Here is a 14336-nt window from a genome sequence, read left to right as displayed (position 1 = left end):
GGGAGCATCATCCACAAGTTCAAACTATTAAGGGGGAGCAACACAACCCCATTGTTGATATTGGATAATCTGTTGCACAAGAGCTTCCGAGACTACATAGTTGGATTAAGGATCATCCTCCGAACCTTGTTATTAGAAACCCAAACACTGGTGTACAAACTCGTTCTGCCACAAGGGTTCAAAATGAATGTCATTTTTCGGAATTTATCTCAATGGTTGAACCCAAATCCATCAAAGAAGCACTAGAACAAGCCGATTGGTTTACAACCATGCAAGAAGAATTGACAGAATTCGATAGAAATAAAATTTGGACTCTCGTCTCTCCTTCTCAGAATCATCCCATTGTTGGTACTAGATGGGTGCTTCAGAAAAAACTAGACGATGAAGGAGTCATTATTCGAAATAAAGCAAGATTGGTGGCTAAAGGATTCACATAGAGCAAACGGCTTGACTACAATGAAACCTTTGCTCATGTTGTACGTCTTGAAGCTATCAGAATCTTTCTTCATTATGTTGATCACAAAGGCTTTTAGGTTTACCAGATGGATGTTAAAAGTGCTTTTCTAAATGGTGAACTTGATACTGAAGTGTTTCTTCAACAACCTCCCAGTTTTTTCAATCTTTCATATCTGAACTACTGCTACAACTCCAGAAAGCAATTTATGGCCTCAAGCAATCTCCGCGTGCATGCTACGAGACTCTCACCGACTTTCTCAAGTGTTAAGGTTTTCAAATAGGTATTCTGTAAGGTCGAACCTTATAATATGATGATGTTTGAGACTGATCACTCTGCGTCAGCGTATGACTCAGTATCAGCATCAGCGTCAGCGTACTAATTATTCAATGTATAGTTTCATATTCAGCATTTTGTAACAGATTTAGTACTTATCTAGTTTCCATAGTTATCGTCTATTAGTTAGCTGGTATATCCCTGATTTGTAGGGATTGCCTAGATTAATTCTATATAGTCTTTTGTACAAGTTTGTGAAAGGTACATCTTTCACAAACCCTAATAGCCACTTTGTGCATTCGATAATCTCTTTGTGAGATTATCATTCTTAGTGAAAGTTTATCTTCGTGAATCTTCGTTGTTCTTGTTTGTAGTCATTGTTTGATAAATTGTTTGATCTTAGGAACTTTCAATTGGTATCAGAGCAGTGTTCTCTTATCAAAAAAATGGCTTCATCATCTTCTTCTTTAAACTCATCAAATCATTCTTCTGCTAAAATTCCTCCATTTGATGAAACCAATTTTGCTATGTGGAAAATCAAAGCTCTCTATGCATTGGAATCTGTAGATGAAGACATGTTGGACATCATCGATAATGGTCCATATGTTTGATGGGTTTTGGCCATATGAACATTCCTATGTGCACATGCAAACCCTAATGCTTGGATCTAGGTTTCTCTAATTAAACATGCATTGGATCCAAGAATTCTAATGACTAATGGAGTATAAGAACAATACAAAATCAGAGTTAGAAGCTTACCTTGAAACACTTGTTTGATCTTCTTGTTCTTGGAGCTTTAGAGTCACAAATGTTACTCCTCTAATGGCTTACAAACACCAACTAGCAAGAGGATGATTTGAGAGAGAGAGAGAGAGGAGAGTGAATAAATCGGCCAGGGTTTCTTTGCTTTTGCAGAGGTGCCGATTTCCCTTGCCCCTAGGGTCTATTTATACTTATAAGGCTCCTAGGGTTTCACCCTTAAACCCTAGTTGGATAATCTTTACTCAAAGCAATCCAAATCTTTTCCAAGATAAGCCCTTGCACGATTTATGGCTTATCCCAAGCCCTAGAAATCGTCCAACCCTATCCATGAAGGATTTACAGCCCAAAGTGTAACTATCAAACAATTGACAGTTTATACCCTCTTATTTAATTAATCTCTTTAAGTCACCAAATTAATTCTAATTAATTTATGACTTATATTAATCAAATAACAATATTATTATTCCTTATATTATTCTCATAATATATCAATAATATTTATTCTCTCATAATAAATCATCCTGTCAAGTTGCTATGGTGAAGGCAACCCAAAAGGACCATGCACAATCGGGTCAAATACTTGCCTAATATAGTTGCAGTCTTAGACACTATTCCAACAATGTTCCGATGTATCAGCCCTTGAAAAACAATGTTCCTGATGGTGTCATGAAGAAAACACCTAGGGATAACTGGACAACAGATGACAAAAGAAAGAATGGTCTAGATGTTCGTGCTCGGGCTGCAATCAACTATGCTTTGCCATATAATATCTTTGGGCTGGTTCAGAACTGCGTCTCAACAAAAGAAATGATGGACACGCTGACTGTGTCTTTTGAAGGCACTGAGGAAGTCAAGGCTACTCAGATAAATGATCTAAACAGAAGGTATGAACATTTCTTTGCAAAGAAAGGTGAAACCCTGACTTAAACCTTCAACAGGTTTAATACTCTTGTTAATGATCTGCGGAGACTAGATCAGTTGAAGCATCGAACTGTTCTAGTGCAGAAGTTTTTGGATTCTCTGGGTGTAAGTTGGGAGAATCATGTCGATGTGCTGAAAAATAGTGAGAAGATCAGCACAATGGATTTACAAAGTCTATATGGAAACCTTCGATACTATGAGGAATCCAAGCTCCAGAGAAAGGAGCTGATGAAGGATGCTCAGCGTGAGTCATCAGTGGCATTATTTTCAAACAAAAAGCAAGTGTCAGAGTCAGACACTGAAAACCATTCAGACACTGATTCCTCTAAAAGTGAGACGGATGATATGGAAAAGGTAGTTGCTAGTGCTGCTTTCATTGTGAAGACTTTTGAGAAATCAGGCCGTAATTTCTCAAAGTTTCAGAAGAGGATGATGGATGGGAAATCTTCGAAAAGGTTAGATGCCAACAAGAAACATATTACCAAAAGGAAAGGCAAAGCTCAGTGCTTTAACTATGGTAGCACTGATCACTTTGCAAAAGAATGCAAGCAAAGAAGAACCCAAAGCTCGGAGGAATACTGGAAGCAGAAGTACAACAAGTTGGTTGAAAAGCTGAAAGCAGAGAACTTGGAACATAAAGTCCTTGTCGCTGAAGAAGAAAAATGAAAGACTGATGAGGAGTCATCAGATGATGAAGTTAAATGTCTGATGGCTAAGATAGAAGATGCTGATGAATGTGAAGTCAGCAACAGTTCGTTTGATGCTGATATGTCTGATGCAGTTGAAAACTCCAGGAAGCACAACACTGATTCCCCTTCAATGTATCAGGTTCAAAATTTTGTTTCTTATTCAATGCATGAAAAAGTCAAAATGTTTGAGTATTTGGGTGTTCTTAATTCTAAGAAGAATCAAATCATAAGGGATATGCAGAATCAAATTGATCTTCTTAAAACTGAACTATCCTTAAAAAATAACATTATTGACACTTCTCAGGAAAATCTAAGAGTTACTAGTTTATCAATTTCCTCGCTATCTACTGAAACTGATAAAGTTAAAGACCTCTTGAACAAAGAACAAACTGTGCTACAACTTTGGGCTAAATCTCACAAAAATGCTAATTATGTCATTTCTGCTCAAATACCTCATTCATGTGAGAAAATTCTTGGGGGAAGTTTTGTTGAAGCTGAAAAAGTTTTTAAAACTCAAGAAAAAGAATCTGAATTTTATTCCATGAATGAATTGAAAGATAGTTTCAAAAACAAGTTTATCAGCAACACTTTTCTTAATCAGAGTCTCTTTGATGAATACTGTGTTACTGACTCTAATGGTGTTACTAAGTGTGATATTGAAATTACCGGAATTGATCCTACTTCTTACCCTGCACATCTTGAGAGACCAACTCCTCTCACTGAATATATTATCGCATTTCCTATATCAAATTAAGTGTTTCATGCTGTTCATGAACAACTTAAGCATTATCCTAGTTGTAGTGTTTCAGTGCATAAGTCTAAATCGGATACTAATGTCAGCTCCTTAATTATCACTGATCATAGTTCTTCTGGCACTGAATTTAGCTGTAATTCAATGTCAAACAAAAGGACTCAAAGTTCACTTAGCGGATCTTACAAATCCAAATGTGTTAAATCTAGAAATATGCTTACCAAGAAAAACTTTGGTACTAGAGTTTGTTACAGATGTGGCGACACTTCTCACAAGATCAGTGAATGCAAGTTTGATAAAACATCTTTAAGAGCTGACAATATCAAAGTTAGAAATGAAAAATGGACTCTTAAATCAAATTCTTTGAATTGTCTTCCTAAAGAGTGCTATAATATATTGTCAAATAACTTTGTGAATGACCTATTTTACAATGGGTCAGTGTGTTCTAACTAGTTTCTTAGCATTGCAGGGTCAAGAGCATCTTTGGTACTTAGACAGTGGTTGCTCAAGACATATGACAGGATCCAAGTCTCTCCTGGAAGACTATGTAAGGAAAACTGGTCCTGTAGTAACATACGGAGACAATGGAAAGGGGTTTACTAAGGGATATGGGAACATCAAGTGCAATAATGTGGTATTTCAGAATGTTTCTTATGTAAAGGGTCTCAAACACAATCTTATCTCAATCAGCGAATTGTGTGATGCTGATTATGAAGTTCATTTTACAAAGAAGGAAGGAAGAGTCATCAACACTGACAAGAACATTGCACTCTTAGCAAGTAGAAAAGATGATATATATGTTCTTGACATGTTCTCAAGTGACAAGGCACTGATGCAATGTTTCTTTACCAAGTCTGAAACAAATCTCAGCTGGATTTGGCACAAAAGGTTCTCTCATTTGAACTTTAAGAATCTATCTAAAATATCCAATCAAGATCTAGTTAGAGGTCTCCCAAACTTCAGCTTTGTCAAAGACAAGATGTGCTTAGCGTGTGAACAAGGAAAGCAAACCAAGTCATCATTCAAACCCAAGTCATGCTCTAGCATATCTGTTCCTCTTCATTTACTACACATGGACTTGTTTGGACCTATTCCTGTTCGTTCCCAAGGAGGAAACAAGTATACGCTGGTGGTTGTGGATGAGTTTACCCGATTTACATGGGTAGTTTTCTTGAAGAAGAAAAGTCAAGCTGCACAGGAAATTATCTCACTGATTCGTCAAAACGACACGATGACAGGTCTCAAAGTTACGCAGCTAAGGAGTGATCATGGCACTGAGTTTCGGAATTCGACTCTTGAAGACTTTTGTGATTTTCAAGGTATTGGGCAGAACTTTTTAGCTCCTCGCACGCCTCAACAAAATGGAGTTGCTGAACGAAGAAATCGATCACTGATTGAGGCAGGAAGGACCTTAATGATTCATGCTGGTCTTCCTATGTCGTTTTGGGCTGAAGCTGTTAATACAACATGTTATACTCAGAATCGCTCTCTAATTCACAGGGTTCACAAGAAGACACCATATGAGATGCTGAAAGGTCGAAAGCCGGACGTATCCTTATTTCACATGTTTGGATGCATTTGTTATATTCTTAATCAGCGCGAACCCAGATCAAAATTTGAGCCCAAGGCTGACAAAGGTATTTTTGTTAGATATTCATCTATTTCAAAGGCTTTTCATGTTTTTCATGTGAATAGGCAATGCATTGAGGAATCCATTCATTTAAAGTTTGAAGAAGAATCATACACTGATGAAAAAATAGCTCATTCCCCTTCCATTTTTTAAGAGCTTCTCTCCTGTCCATCTAATGAAGTCTCACATACTGAAGAAGAAGCTGTTATTCCTGATCTTATCGTTCCAGATCCAAATCCTGTCAATCAAGGCACTGCGGTCAACACGACAACTCTTTTGTCAGATGCTGATGAAACCCTTGAATCTGAAGACTCTCTTGTAACTGATGTTCCTTTCATTGATAACTCTTCAGCGTCAAACTCTTCAGCTCCAGAACATCGAGATCACCCTGTTGATCAAATTATTGGGAATCTTCATGATGGTGTCCAAACCAGATCTCGTCTATCTAATAATTTTTGCATGTATGTTAACTTTGTTTCAATGATCTTACCTGACAAGATACACTAAGCACTTCAACACGCTGACTGGCTTAAAGCCATGCAAGACGAGCTGAACGAGTTCAAAAGGCACAAGGTTTAGACTCTTGTTCCCAGACCATCAGGAAAGACCATCACAGGAACATGCTGGGTCTATCGAAACAAGATTGATAAATATGGTGTTATTACTCGCAACAAAGCAAGACTTGTTGCTCAGGGGTTCACTCAAATTGAATCTATTGATTATGGGGAGACTTTTGCTCCAGTTGCCCGCATTAAAGCGATCAGACTATTCCTTGCATATGCTTCATACATGAACTTCATTGTCTACCAGATGGATGTCAAAACAACATTTCTTCATGGTGTGTTAGAAGAAGACGTATTTCTCAAACAGCCCCTAGGCTTTGAAGACAAAGAGCACCCTGACTATGTGTACAGACTAGATAAAGCTGTATATGGACTAAAGTAGGCTCCCAGGGCATGGTATGAGACGCTGACATCATATCTCCTTGAAATTGCTACAGAAGAGGAGCAATTGATAATACACTCTTCATTAAAAACAAAGGCTCAGACATGATTCTTGTTCAAATCTATGTCGATGATATCATCTTTGGCTCTCCAAATGAGAAGCTGAGCAAGGAATTCGCTGAGATCATGTCTCAAAGGTTCGAGATGAGCATGATGACCTTTTTCTTAGGTCTTGAGGTTTAGCAACAAAAATTAGGTATCTCAATTTGTCAAAGTAAATATATTGCTGGCATGCTTGTTAAGTACTCTCTCAGCGACTGCAAACCGGCCTCTACTCCGGTGTCCAAGACTGATAAGTTACACGCTGATCCCACCGGGACTGATGTTAATCACTCTCTTTATCGAGGAATGATTAGATCTCTTCTCTACCTCACTGCAAGTCGCCCTAATATCATGTTTGGAACTATTCTCTGTGCTAGATTCCAAGCTAATCCCAAGGAGTCTCATCTCATTGCAGTTAAACGCATTTTTCGATACTTAAAGGGCACTCAGAACTTGGCATTGTGGTATCCTTGTGACTCAGCACTTGAACTCTTTGGATACACTGATTCCGACTATGCAAGATGCAACTTAGACAAGAAGAGCACGTCAGGAGGATGTTATTTCCTTGGAAATCGACTAATCAGCTGGTCTAGCAAGAAGCAAACCTCAGTAGCTATCTCCACTGCAGAAGCTGAGTATGTTGCGGCTGCGAGATGTTGTGCACAACTCTTATGGATTCAGAATCAGCTTTTAGACTATGGGCTTAAATTCACAAAGAATCCTATATACTGTGATAACACCAGTGCCATTTAGATCACACAGAATCTTGTTCAGCACTCAAAGACAAAGCATATCGAGATCAGACATCACTTCATCAGAGACAATGTTGAGAAGGGTAAGGTTGTTCTAGAACATGTCAAGACTTCAGATCAACTAGCTGATATTTTCACCAAGGCCCTGGATACTCAAACTACTGCTCACATTATTTGAGAACTTGGAATGACCACTCTAGATTAAAAAAAATGTTTTTCTAATGTTTACTATTGTCTTTCAAACTGATGTATTTTTTGCTGCTGATGATGTGCTAATGATGTTTACCATGCTGAGTACCTTGTATGATCTCCTATCTCTATCTCTTCTACAAATCTTCTAAACTAAAGTTGAATGATTCACTATATTAAACCATACACTGATAACAACTTGAAACTCTTTGCTGATGGTTAGACAAAACACCAAGATCTATCACACGCAACTATCCCTTCTTACCAATCTTACACTGATTCTGTGATTCAGTGTGATAAAACACACACTGATGAGAGTCTAACAGTCTTTGCCGATGGTTAGACCAAAACACCAAGGTCTATCACACGCAACAATTCTTTCTTCACCTTCTTCTCACTCAGTGTCTAATGATTCAGTAGGAAGCACCACTCACTGATAAAGACTCAACACTCTGTGCCGATGGTTAGATAATTAAACCAGTATCTATCACACGCACCAACCACCTTGCTAACCTTAAACAAGCAAGTTGTACCTTGAATTTACGACATATTATCTTTCCGCATGTAACTTTTAGTGACACTGATCTCAGCGCTTCCGCAGACACTGATTGTCGTTTCCTCTTCTGTATAATGGCTCTTTTCACCCAACGGCTATTTTTCGGATTTGACAGTTTGTTAAGATACGCAGTTATTTTCAAAAAAGATAATCATTAGCTTTTCAAAACCGTTTAATACCATATTTAAACCTCATTCCCCACCTCTCTCCCAAACTTTCCTCCCACAATTCAAATTTCCTTCTCTTCTCTTCAAAACCCTAGAATCCAAACTCTCTTTAATGGCGTCATCACTGTTTACTTTCTCCTTCACCTCAAGAAGAGTCATCCTAGCTCCAAACTATCCTCTTCTTCCCATTTACATCAAAGCTACAAATGTCTTCTTCAATCCTAATATACCAGATGTTCATCGTGGTCTTGGAGTTGATGATTTTGTCAATTTTCTAGTATCTTGCAGACTTCGATATGCTATCAGTGAGGTTCCATCAGAGTTCTTTCCCTAACAATTGTGTGAGTTCTACTACACCGCAACAGTTAATAATGAAAACAACGTCATCTCCGGCACTATTGGGCGTGGCCGTCGCTCAGTTTTCATCAACGCTGATCTCCTCCGTACTGCACTCAGGTTACCAATTTTTGAACAATTCTCTGAGCTTCCAACTATTGAACGTTGTCGACGCCTCTTTGACCAACTGGGCTATGATCACTCCAAGGCTGGTGCTCGACCAACTCTCAATCTACGTCAATGTATGACTCCTGGAAGGAAGTTCTTCACCGGGGCACTTTGTAAGTGTATAGGCCACAAATCTCGCAGTGGTGATCAACTAAGTGCTTTTGAACAACAAGTGGTATGTTCACTTCTCCTCAACAAACGTGTTGATTATGGTGCTTTCTTCTTCGATCAGCTTGTCCAACTTCTTCGAGCCAATGTTAGAGCTGATCATATTCCGTTTCCACGCTGGATTGCTCTTGTCCTGGATAAATTCCATGCTGAAGCCTATTACTCACACGCTGGAAACACCATCCAATGCCCACGCATGTCAGTACAAATGTATCAGGATGATCCACTGGCCAATGACATCGACATCTCTGGTCGGATGCGAGAATGGATTGCGAATCCCTATACCGTTCCTTCACTAAACGCTGACACTGACGAAGGAGCTGCTGATAACAACGACACTAATGCTGAAATACAAGCTGATCCTAGTCAAGAAGATGGTCATATCTCCCCTCAAATTTCTCACCATACCATTTCTGTCACTGAAAGGATTCATTCAGCTCATGGGGAGTCATCTGCTCAGGGGGAGCAACCATCTCAGGGGGAGAAACCATCTCAGGGGGAGCAACCATCTCAGGGGGGGCAACCATATCAGGGGGAGCAACCTTCTCAGGGGGAGCAACATCGATCATAAGAAATTCCAGGTACTCAGCTCATTCAAATTCCGGCCTCAGCGTTTAATGTGCTTCTTACACTGACTCGAGATATGAGTCAGCGTCTTCTACGTATTGAGGCTGATGTCAACCAACTGAAGGGAGTTCTTCTAACAACTCCTTTCCCTGGCCCAAATGATGATGATGATCAAAAAGGGGGAGAAACTGATTCTGTTGATAGAACCTGTGAGCATGGATCTGGAGGGAACATTGTAAAACAGACCGAGCCACCACAGCCTGAGCAGGAGTCTAAGAGACTAACAGAAACTGAAAAGACTACTGAAGATAGTGAACATGATGATGAAGATGAACATGATGATGAGTGTTAGATGCTGGACATGAACTTCATAGATCCCACTGTGCAAGTTCAAGGTGAAGACTCAGATGTAGTTAGTGAGGATCTTGTTCCTTTATTTCGAAAACGAAAGGCAACAGTTATTGAATCATCTGATTCACATGCTGACACTTCTCCTCATAGCAAGAAATATAAGTCCATTGTCAGCATATCAAATCTGGTAGCTGAATGGAATATGACCCCTGATCAAGTTAAGCAAATCCTTGATGAAGCCAATAAAGCTCAGCTTCTAAAGAATATTGCTCAAGCTGATGAATCTCTCATTCAGCAAAAACTTCAGGCAATGGGATCCTTTGAAGCTCAAATGCAAAGGTTTCTCGAATATCAGTCCAAAACTAAATCTTCACTGCCTCCTTCCAGTAGCAGTAAGTCAAGGACTGATAGTTTTCTTGACAGGATCGATCGCAAAAGGTTTCAAGATGTTTTCAAACGAAGAGTAAGCAATGACAAGACCATCAAAGTTAAAACCTCAAAACCTCGTGACAAGAAAATCCTTACTTTGCTGATCACTCGTCAAGGACCTCTACATCCGTACACTGAAGTTATAAAGAGAGATGAGATGATTAGATACAGATACTCTGAATGGATGGAATTGCTCGAGTTGGCATCCAAGCAAACTTCAGCTCTTTCTTCAGAACTGACCTGTGCTCTTCACTTACTGATCAAGAAAGTTCAGCGTCTTGATCTTGTTCCTATAGAGCATCCTCAGCAGCAAGGTCCAAGTTCCTCAGTTCCAAGAATCAGAAGAACTAGATTTCAAGTTGATGGTGAAGATGTATTGGTTCTAAATTTTGGTGCTGAAGTAATAAACAACTCTCTTCCTATTGGTGTTGAGCCGGTTCAACATCAGTTCATCTCTGTTCCTGAACATGGAATGTTTTATCTTGATAAGAACAGGAAAATGTGTTTTCAGCGTACTGCAGAGATTCCAAAGTCTCCAACAGAACATCGTGTTGGTTTAAGACAAATGTGCATGGGTTATTAGAATCTCTTTGGAGAGTTTCATATACTGATTGCTATGGAGTTACTGAATAGAAGACAGGACCTGCTAGATAGTCCTTACTGGCCAGTGAAAGTAGAAGCTGAAGCTGAGTATGAAGAATTTTTGTCCAGAGGTGTTCTAGTCTAGCTGGTTTTGAACATCATCATATTGGGGGAGATTGTAAGGTCGAACCTTATAATATGATGATGTTTGAGACTGATCACTCAGCGTCAGCGTATGAATCAGTATCAGCATCAACGTCAGCGTACTAATTGTTCAATGTATAGTTTCATATTCAACATTTTGTAACAGATTTAGTACTTATCTAGTTTCCATAGTTATCGTCTATTAGTTAGCTGGTATATCCCTGATTTGTAGGGATTGCCTAGATTATTTCTATATAGTCTTTTGTACAAGTTTGTAAAAGGTACATCTTTCACAAACCCTAATAGCCGCTTTGTGCATTCGATAATCTCTTTGTGAGATTATCATTCTTAGTGAAAGTTTATCTTCGTGAATCTTCGTTGTTCTTGTTTGTAGTCATTGTTTGATAAATTGTTTGATCTTAGGAACTTTCGTATTCTCGATCCTACTCTATTTCGAAGGACAGATGGAAAACATCTCATGCTTGTCCAAATTTATGTTGATGACATTATTTTCGGATCGACCGATTCATCAATGGTTTTTGACTTTGCTAAGTTAATGGTCACTATATTTCAAATGAGCATGAATCGGGAACTAAGCTTCTTCCTAGGTCTCCAAATCAAACAGACCAACAGATGAATTTTAATTCACCAAACATTTTGGAACTCCTCAAAAAGTACTCAATGGACACCTTAACCTCAGCCAAGGTACCTATAGGTTTCAGACACAAGATCTTTTCGGGCCCTTCAAGTGTAGTAGTTGATGGGTTTTGAGCACTATAACACTCCTGTGGTGAACATACAAACCTAATGCTTTGGATCTAAGTTTTCTCTAATTATACATGTAATAAAAATTGTTCCAAAGCATGAATCCTAACTAGCATGCAATTTGACATATGAATCATAAAAAAACTAGTTAGATGGTTACCTTTTGTAGTAGCTTGAATTACTAGCCTTTAAGAACTTAGCACCTCAAGTGTGATGCATCAAATGGTTCACAAAACACCACTAACAATTGGAGAACTTGAGAGAGAGGTTAGAGGCACTCAAGAATTCGACTATCGTATCTCTAAGATCACTAGTGTGTTCCTTCTAGTCAAGGGGTTATATATATATATATATATATATATATATATATATATATATATATATATATATATATATATATAGTGTATAATTCCAAGGGTTATGTGTACACCCTAATTTTTACTCTTGACCTTGTAATGGACTAACACTATATGTATACTTACATAAGCTTAGCCCATCACTAATCAATCATCGATTATTAGCCCAACCAATATGTATCTTTGATTTAAACAATCAACCCCTATATATTTAATTAGTCTCTTTTGATCACTAAATTCACTCCAAATTAATTATTGATCAGTACTAATTAAATAATATAATATAATTTCTCTTTCTCAAATATCCATCCTATCAAATAGTTATGGTGAATGAATCCCTATAATGGACCATGCTACACTCGGGTCAAGTACATACCAATTATAGTTATGGGCTTAGACACCTAATCCAACAGTCTCCTACTTGGATAAGTCTAATAACTTTAATTGCAAATACGACTTAGAACCCGACTAGCAATCGTAGCTCTTAAAAGCCATTATTGAACTTTGACGCGCCATTTTAGATAAGGGATCATATAATCCTATGTTCTTCAAGATATCATGTAGACAAATACATGGAACATAATCATAATTATTTTCCAGCCGTTTGTTTCCCGATTACTGATTTGTTTGACATAGAACTTAATTGAACACATCAATTAAGTCCTGACTGGGCCCGACACATAAGTCAAAGAAAATTCATCGAGGTTCCCAGGATATCACTTTCAATCCTCCAAGGATCAAAAGAAATAGATAAACTTCTACCCATATACTTGTACTAACTACTCGTTAAATCATACACAATAGCACATTTTATAACATCAAGTTACTGATGCGTTTTCGCACTATCAATGTACAATTAACTCATATATCTCGGTTTAATGACTATATGATATTATCGTCTCACAATCACTCATGATAAATTCCACGAAGTGATTCATGTGAGCACCAGCTTAATCCAATACTCAGACCTTATGAGCACTCATGAATGTAGTAGCCAACTATTGCTATGTACAAACACTTTAGACAATCTGCAAGCCAAATTCATGATAGTCTTGCTTCAATATCTACTTCCAAATTATGATCAACTGTGGATAGTTTGAATAATATTATTATTTTGGAAGTCAAAACATGCAAAATGAAACAATAGTAAACAATTGGCACACGATAGTAACTTTACTTATAAATAAAATTCCCTTTATTTAATCATCAAATGTTGATATTAGTTTATCTACTACAAGTTTCTAAACAACTATCTAATCATTGAAACTAATATCGTCCTTCAGCACAATGCTCCTCACATGCTATAAGTACTTAAACCTACTCAGTCCCTTCGTTAGGGGATCTGTTGGGTTCTCCTCTGGCGATACCCTCTTTACTACGAGGAGTCCTTCTTCTATCCGATGTCTTATAAAGTGGTATTTTCTGTCGATGTGTCTAGATCTGCCATGATCCCACAGTTCCTTAGCTAAGGCGACTGTACTTTCTCTGTCACAGAAAATCTCTATAGGCTCCTTTATAGTTGGTACAATTCCATGGTCTCCGATGAAGTTCTTCAGCCATATCGCCTCCTTCGACGCTTTGCTTGTTGCTATGAACTTTTATTCGCACGTTGAATCAGCTACAATATCATGTTTGGAACTTTTCCAAGTTATTGCTCCTCCATTCAGGGTAAATATGCAACCCGACTGAGAGCAGAAATTATCACTGCCGGTCTGAAAGCTGGTGTCACTATACCTTGTCACTCTTAAGTCATCACACCCACCGAGGGTATGGACCCGGTACTTAGTCCTCTGCAGGTAATTAAGAATGTTCTTTACCGCAGTCCAGTGAGCTTTACCAGGATTCCCTTGATATCTGCTAACCATGCTCAAGGCAAAGGCCACATCAGGGCGAGTACAAGTCATAGCATACATGATCGAGCCAACTGCGGAAGCATATGGTACTCGACTCATCTTTGCTATCTCGGCCTCTGTACTCAGACTCTGAGCCTTACTCAGCTTGGCATTGCTTTCGATAGGTAAGTTACCTTTTTTGGAATTCTCCATGCTGAAATGCTTCAACAGCTTATCCAAGTAGTTACTTTGAATAAGTCCAATTTGTCTTTTACTCATGTTTCTCAATATCCTTATCCCTAGAATATAGGCAACTTCCACAAGGTCCTTCATAGCGAAACAATTTCCAAGCCAAGACTTAACCTCCTTCCACAAGGTTGGGATGTCGTTTCATGTTAGAAGTATGTCATTCACATACAAAACCAGAAAGCTAACTGTACTCCCA

General features: G+C 38.4%; 1 protein-coding gene across 1 annotated transcript; it reads left to right on the top strand.

The window, feature by feature from the left end:
* The first annotated feature begins 6718 nt into the window (after window positions 1-6718).
* LOC128128959 (secreted RxLR effector protein 161-like) lies at window positions 6719-7282 on the top strand. The gene has a single exon (XM_052767692.1). The coding sequence runs from the start codon at window positions 6719-6721 to the stop codon at window positions 7280-7282; it is 564 nt and encodes a 187-aa protein (XP_052623652.1).
* Window positions 7283-14336: the final 7054 nt, after the last annotated feature.

The sequence above is a fragment of the Lactuca sativa genome, chromosome 9 (genome assembly GCF_002870075.4).
Source record: "Lactuca sativa cultivar Salinas chromosome 9, Lsat_Salinas_v11, whole genome shotgun sequence".
Taxonomy (NCBI): Eukaryota; Viridiplantae; Streptophyta; class Magnoliopsida; order Asterales; family Asteraceae; genus Lactuca; species Lactuca sativa.
Note: the sequence above shows the minus strand (reverse complement) of the source record. Positions and strands in the feature narration are given on the sequence as shown.